We start from the raw sequence: 16,504 nt of genomic DNA, 5'->3' as shown, positions 1-16,504 counted from the left end.
GATTGCAATCTTAATTAAAGCGAAGATTTGATATCGTTTGACTTAACGACACGTCGTTTGATGAGCTCTTGGATTTCTTGGTTAGTGAGACCAAATTCCTTGAGAACGGCAGCAGAATGTAAACCGGGTTCCAGAATGCCAGACTCCTTGGAAGAGTCCTTTGCTGGAGTTCTTGACAATAAAGGAGCGGGCTTGGGATTAGCGGCAAACCCTTTCTCGTTGTTGTCTTCCACGTTAAAGTCCAAAATAGGTGTCACGCATGCATCGGTATTTTGATATATTTGCGTCCATTCCGACTGAGTCTTTGAGCCAAACAACGTAGTAAACTTCTTCTTAGTGTCTTCCCAATGGTCTGCGTCCATTTGAGGAGGCAAGGAAGATTCAGTTAAACCGAGACCTTTGAGGAAAGCCTTGTAGAACTGAGGTTCAATGGCTCCTCTGATAGCAGAGAAATGAAAGTCATTATGCCATCCAAGTAGTGCGCAGCCCGAAACCGAATGGTACTTACACGGCCATGAATTTGTTATCCTTTGTTCTATACACCTCATAAAATGGGGCTCCACCATCCAGCATATTTTTACCCCGCTCTTCAGTCCAGGAGAAACCATTCTTCCGCATATAATATGGGAAGGAAGCGAGATAACCTGCTCCATCAGTCTTTGAAGAGAGAAAGACGTTAGTCCATGTGTACCAAAGTGTATGGCTCTACACACGAGACACTCACTAAATTTGCATCAATGATTTGACCTTTGCCAGACCGATTCCGTTCAATGACAGCCATGAGAATACCAGTGACGCACATTAAACCACCACCTGCGAAGTCTCCAAGAATATTAACAGGGAAAAATGGATTTTCCCCATGTCTGCCTATAAGCTGTCAGATGGGTGACTGTCAGTGGAAATCTCATGTTGCGTTGGGCTGACTTCAAGAAATGCTGGGGGTCAAATCTACCTACCGAAAGAACTCCCGATACTGCTAAATAATTGACATCGTGGCCTGCAATTTTGCTCCATGCCCCAGTTTGACCATATCCGCTCAAACGTGCAATGATCAATCGTGGATTGTCCTTAAGCAAAACGTCCGGACCGAGACCTAAAGCTTCCAAGACACCAGGTCGATATGGGTCTAGCAATACGTCAGATTCTTTAAGAATACGTCTAAGGGTTTCGATTGCCTTTGGCTGTTTGAGATCCAAAGCAATAGATCGTTTGTGGCGAGCTAGTACATCCGGATTGAAATTGACAGGTCTATCTACACGAATAACCGTTGCGCCGTAGTCTGCCAATATCATTCCAGCGAATGGAGCAGGAGCAAGCCCAGAGAGCTCTATGACCTTTATTCCTTCGAGTGGGAGAGACATATTGTGGGGAAAGAAAGGGTGAGAGAGCAGAGAGTTTCAATGGGCACGTACAAGTAGCAAGCAATCACGAGATTTACACACACAAAAACCAAATTTAATAGGAAGAGCTAGGCTTCAAACTCCGTTTTCTCCACCAAAACTTTGGTCATCATCCTCCATCACCCAAAATGTCCACCCGCCAGACTAAATCTACACAAGACAGACATGAACGCTTATTAATCGAGCTGATCAAGCAGCCAGGAAACAACGTTTGTGTCGACTGCCGAGCAAAAAGTATGTTTTACTACATTGCCACAACGGAGTTATGTTTATCGACTAACCGGTTGTTTGAAAAAAAAAACAAAAAATCTCCCTAGATCCTCGATGGGCATCACATAACCTCGGTGTATTTTTGTGTATACGATGTGGTGGCCTCCATAGAAGAATGGGAACCCATATTTCCAAGGTCAAGTCCGTCACTATGGACTCTTGGACAATGGAGCAAATTGAGGTACGGCTGGCGTTGACCATGAAAGACGAAGCAAAACCGAGAAAAAACTGACAGATTTTAATCTAGAGCATTAAAGCTAGCGGAGGCAACGATGCTGTGAACAGAATATACAATCCACATCCGGAAAAGCACCCTTTGCCACTCGCGGATGACGATCAGTAAGTATTTGGGAAGCAAAACCTCGACGTTTGTATGGAACAACCCTCCCTGACCTGACTTTTTCTCTTAGTGGCATGGAAAGATATATTCGAAATAAGTGGGAAAAGAAAAGTTTTATGAATGCTCCCCCACAACCTGCAGCAGCTGCAAGCGCTAAAATCCGGCCAGGTGCCAACATTCCTCAACGATCGTCGTCAGTTCCTCAGCTGCAGCGGGAATCAGATATAAGTCAAGGTTTGGCAGCGTTGCGCGAAATGGGTTTCAGAGACGACGAGAAAAATAGACGTGTGCTGCATCAAACAAACGGCAAACTGGAACCAGCTGTTGAAATTCTCTCTAAACTTCCAGGGCAACAGCCAATTACCATGCAGAGGAAGGATCAAATGACCGAACAACAAATGCTGTCGAAATTGTGGGGCCTGGGATACAAAGACGAGTCAAAGTGCCGCGATGCACTGCGACGAACTGGCGGAAATTTGGATGTTGCTATTGAAATTTTGGCGAAAGAGTCGAGGACTGGCGCTGTCACCCCACCTGTTCCACCCAAGAACAACGCACCACAGTCACTCATAGATGTCAGTGAAAATAATGTCAACATTGCTCAGGGCAACATGAATCCATACCAGGTGCAGGTACAGCAGATGCCAGCACAGCAGCAGATGCCTATACAACAAATGCCTATGCAACAATTACAAATGCAGCAGCCCCAGGTTCAAACTATAACTAATCCATTTGGCTCATCCATCATAGGTATGCAATGTTGACATACATGAAACACATCATGGATCGCCATACTAAAACTTTATTTACGTCACTTCTAATAGCGGCTCAGAATACTGGGATGAACATGGTTCAAAACAATTCAATGTCAAGTCAGAATGGATACCCGTTTGGCATAAATCAATCTCAGCCGCAATTACAACCACAGCTGACCGGATTTAACCCATCTCCAATGAACCAATATCAGCAGCCAATGCAGCAACAGACGTTCACATCCAATCCTTTTACGCAGATGGCCACATCTGCTAGCACACCCACTAATTCATTCGGTGGCGTTAACCCATTTAACAGTCAACCTATGACTCCCAATGGCTTTGCTTACAACCAGCAGGTCACAGCAGGTCCTCAGATGTCAGCTATGAACCAGCCTCAAGGCATGCCAGTTAGATCCTTTACTTCACCAGACTTTAACCAGCCCAATCATTATTTTGCTCGTAGCAATAGTGCTCATGAATTCCAACCTAGTTCTGGCATAAGCCAAGGCCAGAATCCATTTTTTTGAACATAAAACGAGATGATATTATTGCCCAAGGATAACAAAAAAATCTACTCAGTATTTTGGTGTTCTGGTTTTTAAAATCCCGAATTTCCTTTCAAAGGCAATTTTGGAAGCCGTTTCTTTTTCCATGAGTGTTTTCTCTTGCATCTGCTGCTTGCTTTGAGGTCGCCATGTCAAACCCCATTTCTGATGACGCTGACTACTTCAACTCCAAGCATCAGGGCTTCCATCGGCCTGGTGCTCCAAAACCATTAAATATGCGTCTCAACGACCACACACCTAGTGACCTTACGTCTCCTACTTCCCCGGCTACTCGAAGGCGCCATACTCAGCAAGTAGCGCTAGACGGAACGCCGCGAGCGAAATGGCAGAATCTCGTACATCGCTTGTCCACATTCCAAGGGCCACAAGATAATAACGACAAGCCTGATGAAGGACCACACCGATCTCTATGGGATATGCAATCCCAATCATACAGTGCTCCTATAGGGGAAGACGACAGTTTGCCAACACCAGAGCAGTGCTATCAAGAGAATGAGATGTTGGAGGAAACCAATCAAGATAGCGAAACAAATGAACAAGGGGAAAGAATCAACTTCTTTGAGCGTCCATTTGACCAGGAAGACACCGAGGTGCCAATGCAAGAGCCTGAACCAGTCCATTTCAGGCCAAACGAACGAAGACCCATGATGAACGATTCACAAGTTAGCACACCTCAGCTAAGCACTCGCAGCAATCGATCCAAAAGAAATGTTCTATCAGCGTTTTTAAGTCGGAGAGCATCAAGTGGTGACCTTTATCAGGACGGTATGCCGATGACGCCTACACAAAGTCCATCACCAGCGAGGCATTCCAGTCAGCACGCAGAAGGTAAGCTGATTTCTAAATTTCTAAATTTCCAAACTCCTCCCCTACTCTCCATCCATTATCTATTCCCCCTTCTTTCCATTCTCTAATAATAATTTATTCATATTATAACGTTTCTAATTTGAAATCTGAAAAAAAAAAAAGAAACCCGTGCTCGTGCTCATTGGGGAAAAACATTCGATAAGCTCAAACTCGTAAGCGGCTTAAATTCAGCTGCGAAGAACAAAGAACAACATCTTGCCCAACCTTCATATCCACTGGTCCCATTTTATCCTCCAGCGTTTGCTGTCCCTTACATAGGGTTTGCCAGAGATGAAAAGGGTCGACGACCTCCTCCTATTCTCTTTGACCTCATTGGCATCGCAGTGACAGATTCATGGATTGATCCATCGGCCATCAATCGTCAATGGGTCTTTCGTATTGAGCTTTCATATGGCGAAGTGAAGTGGGTTATCAAACGGACAATTTACGACTTCTTGGACCTTCATTTGAAATTGCGTTTAAAGGAACGTTTGACAAGCCGTGCCCCTCCTCCTCCTTCATTCCCAAATCAGCTCAAGCACTTGGTCAATGCCTTTCAGACTAGGGTCCAAAACATTGGAAAGGACGATGACGAAGAAAAGGACGAAAATTGGCGTAATGCTGCTCTACGACGTAGAAAAGCTCTGGACAAATATCTGAAAGAATTGGTCGCTAGATCTCATCTTACCATCGACAACTATCAACTTTGTGAATTTTTGGAGATATCCGCCATCAGTATGCTTCCAGATATGGGCTGGAAGGGTAAAGAAGGTTATCTGGAAAACAAGATTCACTTCGTAAAACCCACTCTCTGTCAAGCCATTCGTATTAACACATGGACCGATGAATGGGTTATCCTGCGAGACTCGTAAGTTGTCAGTGATGGTTTTTGTTTTCGCATGTTTAGAACGCAATTCAAATGCAATGAACATCTCCACAATTATTCAGATATATTGCATTTTTGCAAAATCTCGATTCCACCACGCCATCTGATGTTCTTTTATTGGACAAAAGCTTCACTGTCATTTCAGGAGGCGGATCATTGCTTGGGAAATACCATCATCATCATATCAGACTGATGAATGGCTTCAGAAAGGTGGAAATCAAAGCCACGAGCAAGCGTTCTGTAGAAGATTGGATGCACCAGATCAGTAAGGTGCATAAGGAAAGCCCATGGGTTCAAAATCATCGCTTTGGATCGTTTGCTCCCATTCGCAACAAAGCTCGAGTCAAATGGTTTGTTGATGGCCAAGGTAAGAATATAATAAGTTTCATGCAAATGTTATTGTGTCTGTATTGACATTATGTTTTTGCTGTTTAGATTACTTTGATGCTGTGGCGGAAGCTCTTTTAGCAGCGAAGAAAGAAATTTACATAGAGGATTGGTGGTTATCACCAGAACTTGTAAGTGAAACGAACAATAATTTGTTAGTAGGACACTAGACGATAATAACTCTATGTTTTTCTAAAGTACCTGCGCCGTCCCCCCGAGGAAAATGAGGAGTTCAGAATTGACAGATTGCTTTTGAAAAAAGCACGAGAAGGTGTCATGATATATATCGTAGTATACAAAGAAATGTCTCTCGCCTTGACTATCAACTCTGAGCATACAAAGATTTGGCTACAAAACCTGCACCCAAATATTATAGGTATATTTTCGGAGACTGATTTTATGCACCAATATTCACTCCAAAGATTGACAATCGCTGACAACCAATCTAGTTCAAAGACATCCTGATCACGGTGCTGGTGGTGGCGGTGTACTATTCTGGGCTCACCATGAGGTAAAAGAAACGTAAAATTGGCAAGCTAATGCTTTTTTTTTTAGTCGCCTAACACTATTTTTTGTCAGAAAATGGTGGTCGTCGACAATCGTATTGCTTTTATCGGTGGTCTGGACATTTGCTTCGGGTTAGTATTGGTCAATGCTTTCAAAAACCGTCTATTTATACTGATATATTTGGAAAAAAAAAAAGTCGTTGGGATACCCATCAGCATCGTCTTGTAGATCATCCAGCAGTGGGACATGACAAAGAGACCTTCCCCGGTCAAGATTATTCCAATCCACGTGTGAAAGATTTCATAAATGGTAAACAGATCATGGACCACTTTACTCGCCAAACAAACATAATTTAACCCATTTTGATTCATCTGCTGCAAAACAGTTACACAGTATGCAACCCCTCTTGTTGACAAGAATACAACACCTAGAATGCCGTGGCACGATGTCTCCATCGGTGTTGTAAGTTATCAGATCCGGATCTGACACCTGCCTTTCCGATATTGATTGCGCTTTGATATGCTAGGTTGGACCCATTGCCCGTGACATAGCAAGACATTTCGTTCAAAGATGGAATTTTATCAAAGCTAGCAAAGGTGCTCACCGTACAACAGTTCCTTTCTTGACCCCGAAAGGTGAATATGTTGCAAAGAGAGATGAAAGCAAATTCGAAGGGTCATGTCGTGTTCAGTTGTTACGCAGCAGCGCTGAATGGAGCCAAGGCATTGAACGCGAGGTAAGCATCCTGACTTCGTGATGTGATGAAGAAACATCGAATTATACTGACGGAAACGAACAGCATTCCATCTATAATGCTTACGTCGAATGCATTACAAAAGCAAAGTATTTTGTGTATATTGAAAATCAATTCTTCAGTACGTTGAACTTTCTATACTGTTTGACAGCTCTATTACCAATCTAAAAACATCCAAATAACTTTAACCATCTACAGTTACTGCGACAACCCCTGAAGACAAGATCATCAAAAACAAGATTGGCCAAGCGATTGTTGAGCGTATCAAGCTTGCCCATAAGAAAGGTGAAAAGTTCCGCATCATCGTGGTTATGCCACTTGCGCCAGCTTTCGAAGGTGATTTTGCATCCAGTGATGCCGGTACTGTTCGACTTGTTATGCACTTCCAGTATGCTTCCATTTCCCGTGGAGAGAGCTCTATCATTGAGAAGCTCAAAGCTGCAGGTATTGAGCCTGACCAATACATTCAATGGTACAGTCTGCGAAATTGGGACAAGCTTAAGCCAAATCCAGCAGCGGCCAAGTCACCTATTGCCACCCCACCTGCTTCTCAAACCTCTCCTAAAGCTGACGCACCATTGTCTTCGCCCCAACATTATATTATCAGCAAGAATGCTCCAACTATGAACAATACTGTCAATGATCACCATGATCAATCAGATTGGGAAGGTCACTCTGATGATGATGGGTCTATGGCGGAGCTGACGAAAGAATCTACTAATAGAGACAGTGTTGGAAACGGCCATGCTAGAGGGAATAGTAGTGAAATTCGACCCTCTATTGATTCAGTACTGTCACCTGCTGCACCTACTACCACCCAGGGGGATACTGCTAACGAGATCAGTAGCGTCCCTGATAGTACTAAAGAGTCAACAGAGCTGGCCGATGACCGCTTGGAGTATGTGTCAGAGCAACTTTACATTCATACGAAATTAATGATTGTTGATGATAGAATTGTCATCATTGGCTCAGGTAAGATACCCGAAGATGTGAAAATTTGGTAATGCACAGCATGTTTAAGTTCGTTTTTCTTCTATTTCATAGCCAACCTCAACGATAGGTATGGACATACATAAAGAAGTCCTGTTATCATACAACTGTGATCATAAAAGCTAACCATGCATTTTCTCGTATATCAGATCGCAACTTGGCAACCGTGATTCAGAAATTGCAATGCTGATTGAAGATACTGATACAGTACCATCCAAGATGAACGGTAAAGATGTATGTATTCGTGATCAGAGTGCTCCAATTTTCCCAATATCGTACACCAAGCTAACATAATGCTGTTTCCTCAGTATAAAGCCAGCCGCTTCGCTCACACTTTAAGAATGCAATTGTTCAAGGAACACTTGGGACTCTTGAAAGACCATGACATCGATGGCGGAGACGTTCCAAAATCAGACCTTTATGATGATGAGCTGTTGACGCCTAATACCAAGGATAAAGTCGTACCGGATGCGGCAGGAGTACTAACTCGGCAGTCATCGACATTCAACATGTTCGACAACTTCCGCTATGATAGCAAACTGGACGCGGAAGATCAACTTGTGCTAGACCCGCTGACAGATAGCTTTTATTTGGATATCTGGAGAAGTGCTGCCATGTCCAATACCGAAATTTATCGCGATACCTTCCGATGTGTCCCTGATGACAATGTACTTACATTTGAAGACCACCGAAAGTTTATTCCTGACTCCAAAGTGGTACCGATAGGGCACATTGCAGATCCTGCCAACATGACTGGCCAGGCCGTGCAAGAAAGATTGAAGAGAGTCCAGGGACATCTCGTTATGTTCCCCAAAGACTATTTAAAAAACGAAAACATGGTCGGATCTTATATCAAGGAAACCGTAACCCCCATGGTGATTTTCACTTGAACTTAATAACCATTTTCTACTATCTCATAATACTTTGTACTTTTTTTTTTTTTCATCTCATTAAAGCAGTGCCAAATTTGCATTTGATGACCTTTAGCTTCTGAACGTGGCTTAGTAATTTCCAATAGCTAGCATGTAGTGATGTTGGTCACTTTAGGTAGAGAATGTATGGGCATAAAGCCATTAAAACATCATATTTATTTCTTCGTTCTCCAGCACCGGTGCCTGTTTATTCCGGAAAGACAGTCACACATCCTTGCCTGGTCAAACAAAATTTTGGATAAGACAGCCAAAAAATGCAAAACACTGAGAATCTTGTTGAATCTAGTCTAATATATCATGTTCGCTCTCAAGACTGCTGCTGGCAAGGCTGTTATGCCTGCTGTACGAGTCGCTTCTCGCCGCTCTGCCTCCAACGTTGCTTCTAGAAGCGGTAAATACATTCAAACTTAACAAATTTCACGCTAAACCTCTAATCCATCAAACTCATTCGCAACTTGTATCCCTGTAGTTTTCGTTTCTACTCGCCAAGCCCTTTCTGCTGGTAACAAGATGGTATGATTATTTTAATACGCAAGGCTTGAATGTATTTTGATGTGTCTTTATTTACAAAAAGTCATTTATATAGACCGCTAGCATGCTCAAGAGCGCCTACGTGTCAGCAGCACCTTCCCGCTACATGTACTTCGGTATGAGGGCGATTTTATTGACATATACTATTCCACATGTTCAATAATGCTAATATCATTCATTTGCTATAAGGTCGCCGTCATATGGCTACCGAGACTGGCAAGTTCTCTCGTGGTAAGCCCCACGTCAACATTGGCACCATTGGTCACGTCGATCACGGAAAGACCACTTTGACTGCTGCTATCACCAAGACTTTGGCCACCCGCGGTGGTGCTCAATTCATGGACTACAGCCAAATCGATAAGGCTCCTGAGGAGAAGGCTCGTGGTATTACCATCTCCACTGCTCACGTCGAATACGAAACTGATGCTCGCCATTACGCCCACGTTGACTGTCCCGGTCACGCTGATTACATCAAGAACATGATTACTGGTGCTGCTCAAATGGATGGTGCTATCATTGTCGTTTCTGCCACTGATGGTCAAATGCCTCAAACCCGTGAGCATTTGTTGCTCGCCCGTCAAGTTGGTATCCAGAAGCTTGTTGTCTTCATCAACAAGGTCGATGCTATCGATGACCCTGAAATGTTGGAGCTTGTCGAGATGGAAATGCGTGATCTTTTGAGTGAATACGGTTTCGACGGTGAGAACACTCCCATCGTCAAGGGTTCCGCCCTTGCTGCCCTTGAAGGCCGTGATCCCGAAATCGGTGAGAAGGCCATCGACGAGCTTATGGAAGCCGTCGACAGTCACATCCCTACCCCTATCCGTGACCTCGACAAGCCTTTCTTGATGCCCATTGAAGGTATGGCCTATATTTTCCTTCGTCAAATCTGTGCTGTTACATTTGTTCTTATTCATTTTATTACTTGCAGATGTCTTCTCCATCTCTGGACGTGGTACTGTTGCCACTGGTCGTGTTGAGCGTGGTGTCATCACCAAGGGTGCTGAAGTCGAAATTGTCGGTATGGGACCCACCCAGAAGACCATTTTGACTGGTATTGAAATGTTCCGCAAGGAATTGGACCGTGGTGAAGCTGGTGACAACATGGGTGCCTTGCTCCGTGGTGTTAAGCGTGAACAAATCCGTCGTGGTCAAGTTCTTTGCGCTCCTGGAACTGTCAAGTCTCACAAGAAGTTCGAAGCTCAATTGTATATTTTGACCAAGGAAGAAGGTGGCCGTCACACTCCCTTTGTCGATAACTACCGACCCCAAATGTTCGTCCGCACAACTGATGTCACTGTCACCTTGAAGCATCCTGCTGGCACAGAGAACCCCGAGGAAAAGATGATCATGCCCGGTGATAACGTTACTATGGAGTGCGAGCTTGTTCACGACATTGCATTGGAGGAAGGTCAAAGATTCACTGTTCGTGAAGGTGGCAAGACCGTTGGTACTGGTGTCATCTCCCGTATCATGGATTAAGGAAAAGGAAAAGAAGGATCAAATGCTCTCACAGCATTGGTTAAAGAGCAGGTTTTCTATGACAAGCTCTCTTTTTCATTTCTAATTTCCTAAACGAACAAAATAGATACAATATATTTTTCTTTTCTTTCCATTTTTTTTTTTACTTCCACCTCTTCCTTGTCTGTAATATCGTTCAATTAAAAAGCAATACAATCCCTCTTCGCATCGAAATTATTTGGTATTCTGGCCCCGTGTTCGGTCAGTCAGGCAGGCAGGCCATTGCCGACTTTGTGACGTATCCGTGCAATCGGAGATTCAGAATCCAGAAAAGTGAGGCAGGCACTTTTTGCTCGATAGCCTGAACAATCTAACCCATCGCCACCCCGTTATGGCTGGTAAATTATCCTCTTGTTTTACTCTAACCATCATAGATCTCGTATGGTATATTCATGAATTGATTACTTTAGATCTCGGAATCGACTTCGAGGACGAGGATGACGTTCCGTTCCAGCCATCATCGCCTCCAGATCCACCTCACCACCTGACCCTAGATGAACCACAACTCATGCACGCTGTTCTTTCAGGTACCCTTACCGATCAGGGCCAGTCATCGCCTGAATTGATGACTGATGAGTCAGACACCGCATTCGAACAACAACAAGGTTTACAGCTACCAGAAACTTATTTGGAAGGCTCTGACGGATATGTGGACGTCGTTGCTGACGACGCTGAGCCAATGGCCATGACACGAGGTATGGTCATTATGATAACATGCTGCAGAATGAAAAAAAATAATGCACTTTATGATATCGTTTTATACGAAGGAGAGAAGCACTCTGTGATGAATTTCTGTATGTGGCTCAACATTTAAGCTGATGGATCATCCTAACATATTCTTTTTTTTTTTTTTTCCAGAGATGACACCAGAAGAACTCGAAGATGACGAACTCATCATCGATGAATCATTGACTCCCATTGAGCGCATGTCTATGTTTGTTAAAAGTAACGAAATCGTGCACAGGTAAGACATGAGTCAGTTGGTAGGAGTTTCATCATCTTTTCGAGAGACTGATATTTCTTGTTGTTATATTAGACTCCTCGTAGCCAGAGAGTTGCCAATCAGTCTGGAAAACATGTCCACCCCTGAAGCCGTCAATCTAGCCTTACCGATGGTACAGGCACTTTCAAAGGATGTTGATGATACTGTTCGAGAGACATTTGTTGTTGAGTTGGACAAAATCATCATGTATTATTATCGCGTAAGTGTACCACATGTTGAGAGACATTATTGGGGAAGGAACTCCTCTTCAGCATAGCTGACAATTAACATGTATCTCAACCCAGAATGCTCCACCCATTATCGATCAAGATACCCGGCGTCATGATATAACCTCGATAGAATCTCAAACCCCGACCCCTAATTCTACCATAGAGACAGAGATGACTGAAACGGAGAAGGATGAAGATGAAATGCAAGAAGATAGCAATTCAGACAATGCTGAACCAAATGATCTACCCGACGTATCTTCTGGGCCGTCACCGGCTACAAAGATGATATCTTCTCCATCAGTGGAAGCTTCACATACTTCTGAAGACAAGATGAATTCCTACCATATCCCTCTACACATCTTTTCGAACATACTGATTGAACTTTTGATTGATCAAAATTCAAATCTAGCTTCTTTAGCACAGCAATGTATCGTTTCTGTGGTATATCAGCTCACCAGCATAGCCAGTGGTGATACAGCGACGGAAAATGAATCGATTTCGCCATCTCAAGCACAAAAGCTTCTTGATGATGAGATTGTTGACGGCATCATTAATGGCCTCCTTTCTATCGCTGGAAGGATCAAGACCGCATTGTACGAATCAAGTCGTGGCGAGAATGGCAGTCAAAGTAGTGTTGGCTCTCCTGATTCGCAAAACAACAATCAAAAGGCAGTATTCCAAATGAGCGATGATATTGATCAGGGTGAAATTAATCTCTGCAAGATGGTTAGCTTATCTGTAAGTGTACCGCTATGATACCACAATGCTTTGTCAGTCAGTTCATCAAGTAACATCTTTTCTAGTTGATTGCATCCTTGGCGTCGTATTTGGGTGAAGAACGTTGTACCAAGATATTTATGCCTATTGTAGAAGAAATGGCAAAGGACAATGTCTTTTACGTCCGAAAAGAAGCAGCCGGGGCCATTGGTAGCATTGCAACTGTAGTGAATCAAGAGTTCGTCATTGAAAAGCTTGTAAGTAGAAGATTGTGGGCATTCGTGAACTTGGAATTGGTCTTCCTTTCTCTGTATTATGAAACTCACCTATCGCTTACTTCTTCACTATGTTTAGCTCCCACTTTACGAAAGCTTTAGCAAAGACACTATTTGGCACGTTCGTCGATCAGCAACTCTAACATTGCCAATACTTTGCGGAGTCTTACCTATGGACTTGAGGACAAAATTGGCCGTTGATGGTGTCGAACTGTTTATGAACGACGTGTCAAGAAATGTTCGAAACATGCTTGCAGAAATCATTGGAGAACTTATCACAAAGTTTTTGCCCGAAGGATGGGAAGAATCACGGCAACCTGGAGAGGTACAGTACAGTGTTATTTAGAATTTCCTATCGGCTGTGGCCTGATCATCGCTAAAACAAACATTGCTTTCTTTTGAAATAGGTGCCTATTGTTTTAATAGAATTTTTCTTGTCTTTGGGTGCCCATGCCAGCAACAAGCAAGCCTTCAAGATGGATTCTGATCGCGCTATAATATGTGCCTTTAACTTTCCTGCTGTAGCTTTTACAGCAGGCGTTGACCTTTGGGATACTCACTTGAAAGATACCTATCTAACTCTGACCAAAGACTACCAAATCAAAGTTCGACGGACGTTTGCTTATTCTCTGCACGAAATTGCCCGAATCATCGGTCCCGACAGGACCGAACATGATCTTGTTCAGATCTTTGCACTTTATTTAATGGATCTGGACGAGGTAAAACAAGGTGTTCTGGAGCATTTATCTGACTTTTTGGCCGCCCTTGCGCCATCTTCCAGAGATGAATATATTCCCATCTTGGCAGAGGTCTGGGATGGTGTCATGACAAATTGGCGTCTACGAGATATCCTTGCTGGGCAACTGAAGGATATTTCTCTATTATTTGATCCCACTCGCGTCGTGGAGCATATTGTACCACTGGCTCTCCGCGCATGCCAGGATGAATTTGCAAGTGTCCGCGAAACTGGTGTTAGCTGTGTAAGTAAAAAAACCTCGTCTATGACAAGAACCTCGATATGGTTTCATTGACTAATGTCGTCTCAAATCATCATTCAGTTCCCAACACTTTTAGAAATAGTCAAGCAAGCTGTCGATGAAAATCAACAGGATACAAAAGATGATGCTTCCAGCGAAGAATTGGACGACAATACCCCAGTAGAACTACTCGGTCACATCATGGAAAGAGTTGACGAGTTTGCGCGTTCAGAAAGATTCCGCAACCGCATGGTGTAAGTTGAAACATTTAAGCAAGAGTTCGAATAGCATACTTTGTTTTTTCTTCCACTCACATATCTGGTTTTGCAGATTTGCTCAAATCAGCAAGGCGTTGTTGGATGCTGGAATTTCAGCATGGGACTTTCACTCCTTTTTCTTGCCGCGACTGGACATGCTTGCCAGCGATCTTGTTGTCAATGTCCGCATTGCGGTAGCTCGAGCTTTTAAAACTGTGTGCGAAGATGGTAAGTGCATTTTACCCTGCCTGTATGTTTCCGTATAACCCGCCTACTAACCCAACCTTTCCAAAAGATGAAATGCGACAAGCTTTGGTCAACCTAGATACTACCAAAGAGGACACTATACGACACAGCCGTCCTCTGGAAGAGATCTTATTGACTCTTGCACTAGACGAAAACAAAAATGTACAGACATTCGTTATCCAGTATGTTGACCCAGAGGTTCTTAGCCAGCGTCAACAGGAGAGAGCCTTGGAAGCCATATCAACGGCAGCAGCCAACCATCATGATCAACAGCCACCAGGCACGCCAATGGATTACAGTAGTGGCGAAGACGAAGATGATGTTCACCAAGCTACTGTCCATCAGGTGGAACTCAGTGAGCTACCTCTGGCCAGCCCTAACCTTGCTGAAGGCAGCCAATCGGATTTCGATGTCCATACTATAGACTTTGCCAAAGATACCCTTGCTGACCCTCAAGAAGCGTTCGTAGAATTGAAACCAACTCTTGATGATGTTGATGACGACAATGAAGAAGAAGAATTTATTTATCGGCCATCAACGCCCGTGGAGTCCTCGGACAGCAACTAAACGACCGACCGAAAAACATAAAAAACAAAACTCTCTTTATTTTTGTCAGTCCGGCACTGAAAGTATCTTTATTGTAATCACCACCACCCCCCCTCAGGGCATGCTTTGTTCTCACACACATTTCTCCAAGCCATTTTTATTTTGTCCTTGCTGTTCGTAATCACACCTTTTCTCCTCTCTTTTTTTGTTTACAAGCTTTACTGTCAATGTATTCAACCTCAACTGTGTTTATTTTATTTTTACATGGAAGTCGCTCCATTTGTATATTGAGAAGATATGTTTTTAAGTTCTAGATCGACGAGTTCAAATCTATATTGAAGCGGAGGAAAAGGAGTTTCATTGAATGTCTCGGGAAGAACGCACGTTCACTCAAGCGTATTGAGCACAAATGATGTTTAAAGGGGCAAGGATCGACACAAAAAATGGGACGATAAAAGTCAAAGTCTGTGCGCAGGCAGGGTTTCTTTTGTTTGAAACAATATTGTATTGAAAATCTTGGGACTCGTAAAAAGGAAAAAGATAGGGAACTTGAGATTTCTAGTCTAATCTAGTGTCTAGGAATAGGATCTAGTTGATGCCGTATGGAAACCAATATCGGTATATATGTATAGGGTGCTGGCTGGTTGTAAGTATTTTGAAAGAAAAAGTGACAGACCGGGATGAATGAGAGGAAGTGCTTTACAAGCGGTCGCGAGCGTAACTGTAAATGATAATTCGGTTTAGTCAGGGATCCCCTCTCACATTCATAACACAAGCCACCAAAACTTACGTCTTGTCAAACTTTTGGTTGACAGTCATCCACTTGACCTGGGTATCCTGGTCAACGTGTTGCCAACTATATGAAAGATATATAAGTATATGAATACTTTCGTTCAGCAATGTCGATCGCTTCAGGTTTTACTTACGGGTAGGGGTTGCTCTTTCGTGCCCAGACGACCTCAGTGCCGTGAGCGAGACGGTTCAGGTACCAGCCAGCGAGACCGACGGCTCCACCAACAACAGCGTAGATGGGGACGATTTCAGGCTTGAACCAAATTTGCCAAAGGGTCTTCTTAGCAGCGTGTTGGGCAGACATTATGTAAAAAGAGAAGTAGAATATGAAGACGAAAAATAAATTACCATCAGGCCTCTTATATATCCAACATTTTTTTTTGGTCCTGACGGATGTACAATTTTCTATCAGCGACGGATCTGAAATTTTATAACACTTGTATACAAACACCGGAGAGATCAGTTTCCGGCTATGATTGGGTAAAATTCACTTTGAGAAGTAACTCTTCGAGATGAAACCAACTTGTAAGCTCCCCGCCTCTACCAATGAGAAGCTTGGTCTCAGATTGATAAATTTTTCTTTTGATAATTGTTTTAGAAGAAAGCGGCGACGTTTGCTGGTTTGAGATGCTCCTTGTGCAAATCATTGCCAACTGGAAGCAGTTCATGATGAAAGATTCCATCCGATTCGACCAAAGAAATATACCCCAAACGAGGTAATGGAGGTACCACCCAATTTGGCAAGTCGTTTTAAATAAATTCTTAGCCCAGAAGGATGATATAATTGTCAGCGGCGA

The 16,504-nt window shown here is 43.3% G+C and overlaps 6 protein-coding genes across 6 annotated transcripts; 4 read left to right on the top strand and 2 right to left on the bottom strand.

The window, feature by feature from the left end:
• Window positions 1-14: 14 nt before the first annotated feature.
• Window positions 15-1,361, bottom strand: K450DRAFT_176547 (uncharacterized protein; the record flags this gene model as incomplete). The annotated part of the gene is made up of 4 exons (XM_051584245.1): window positions 15-438; window positions 509-657; window positions 725-874; window positions 957-1,361. 4 exons carry the CDS (start codon window positions 1,359-1,361, stop codon window positions 15-17), a joined length of 1,128 nt encoding a protein of 375 aa, XP_051443302.1.
• A 101-nt stretch (window positions 1,362-1,462) lies between these two features.
• Window positions 1,463-3,355, top strand: K450DRAFT_248169 (uncharacterized protein). Its single transcript, XM_051590187.1, has 5 exons — window positions 1,463-1,634; window positions 1,718-1,851; window positions 1,918-2,009; window positions 2,081-2,760; window positions 2,843-3,355. The coding sequence occupies exons 1-5, from the start codon at window positions 1,529-1,531 to the stop codon at window positions 2,950-2,952; spliced, it is 1,122 nt and encodes a 373-aa protein (XP_051443301.1). The 5' UTR covers window positions 1,463-1,528; the 3' UTR covers window positions 2,953-3,355.
• A 1-nt stretch (window position 3,356) lies between these two features.
• Window positions 3,357-8,765, top strand: K450DRAFT_248162 (uncharacterized protein). The gene is made up of 15 exons (XM_051590186.1): window positions 3,357-4,159; window positions 4,301-5,045; window positions 5,126-5,430; window positions 5,499-5,581; window positions 5,649-5,826; window positions 5,900-5,961; window positions 6,030-6,088; window positions 6,154-6,266; window positions 6,343-6,419; window positions 6,484-6,693; window positions 6,757-6,832; window positions 6,910-7,683; window positions 7,756-7,771; window positions 7,851-7,935; window positions 8,010-8,765. Exons 1-15 carry the CDS (start codon window positions 3,460-3,462, stop codon window positions 8,589-8,591), a joined length of 4,065 nt encoding a protein of 1,354 aa, XP_051443300.1. The 5' UTR covers window positions 3,357-3,459; the 3' UTR covers window positions 8,592-8,765.
• Window positions 8,766-8,860: 95 nt separating this feature from the next.
• K450DRAFT_248155 (uncharacterized protein) lies at window positions 8,861-10,862 on the top strand. The gene is made up of 3 exons (XM_051590185.1): window positions 8,861-9,280; window positions 9,354-10,025; window positions 10,096-10,862. Exons 1-3 carry the CDS (start codon window positions 9,229-9,231, stop codon window positions 10,644-10,646), a joined length of 1,275 nt encoding a protein of 424 aa, XP_051443299.1. The 5' UTR covers window positions 8,861-9,228; the 3' UTR covers window positions 10,647-10,862.
• Window positions 10,863-10,985: 123 nt separating this feature from the next.
• On the top strand, window positions 10,986-15,081 carry K450DRAFT_248152 (uncharacterized protein). The gene is made up of 11 exons (XM_051590184.1): window positions 10,986-11,023; window positions 11,096-11,380; window positions 11,544-11,649; window positions 11,722-11,887; window positions 11,973-12,635; window positions 12,701-12,871; window positions 12,969-13,214; window positions 13,297-13,869; window positions 13,948-14,120; window positions 14,197-14,351; window positions 14,419-15,081. The coding sequence occupies exons 1-11, from the start codon at window positions 11,017-11,019 to the stop codon at window positions 14,934-14,936; spliced, it is 3,063 nt and encodes a 1,020-aa protein (XP_051443298.1). The 5' UTR covers window positions 10,986-11,016; the 3' UTR covers window positions 14,937-15,081.
• Window positions 15,082-15,250: 169 nt separating this feature from the next.
• K450DRAFT_248144 (uncharacterized protein) lies at window positions 15,251-16,050 on the bottom strand. The gene is made up of 3 exons (XM_051590183.1): window positions 15,842-16,050; window positions 15,706-15,771; window positions 15,251-15,636 (listed from the first exon to the last, which is right to left on the bottom strand). Exons 1-3 carry the CDS (start codon window positions 16,009-16,011, stop codon window positions 15,615-15,617), a joined length of 258 nt encoding a protein of 85 aa, XP_051443297.1. The 5' UTR covers window positions 16,012-16,050; the 3' UTR covers window positions 15,251-15,614.
• Between the last annotated feature and the right edge of the window lie 454 nt (window positions 16,051-16,504).

The sequence above is a fragment of the Umbelopsis ramanniana genome (assembly GCF_025399195.1).
Source record: "Umbelopsis ramanniana AG unplaced genomic scaffold K450scaffold_40, whole genome shotgun sequence".
Lineage (NCBI taxonomy): Eukaryota > Fungi > Mucoromycota > Umbelopsidomycetes > Umbelopsidales > Umbelopsidaceae > Umbelopsis > Umbelopsis ramanniana.
This window is presented reverse-complemented; position numbering and strand designations above follow the sequence as displayed.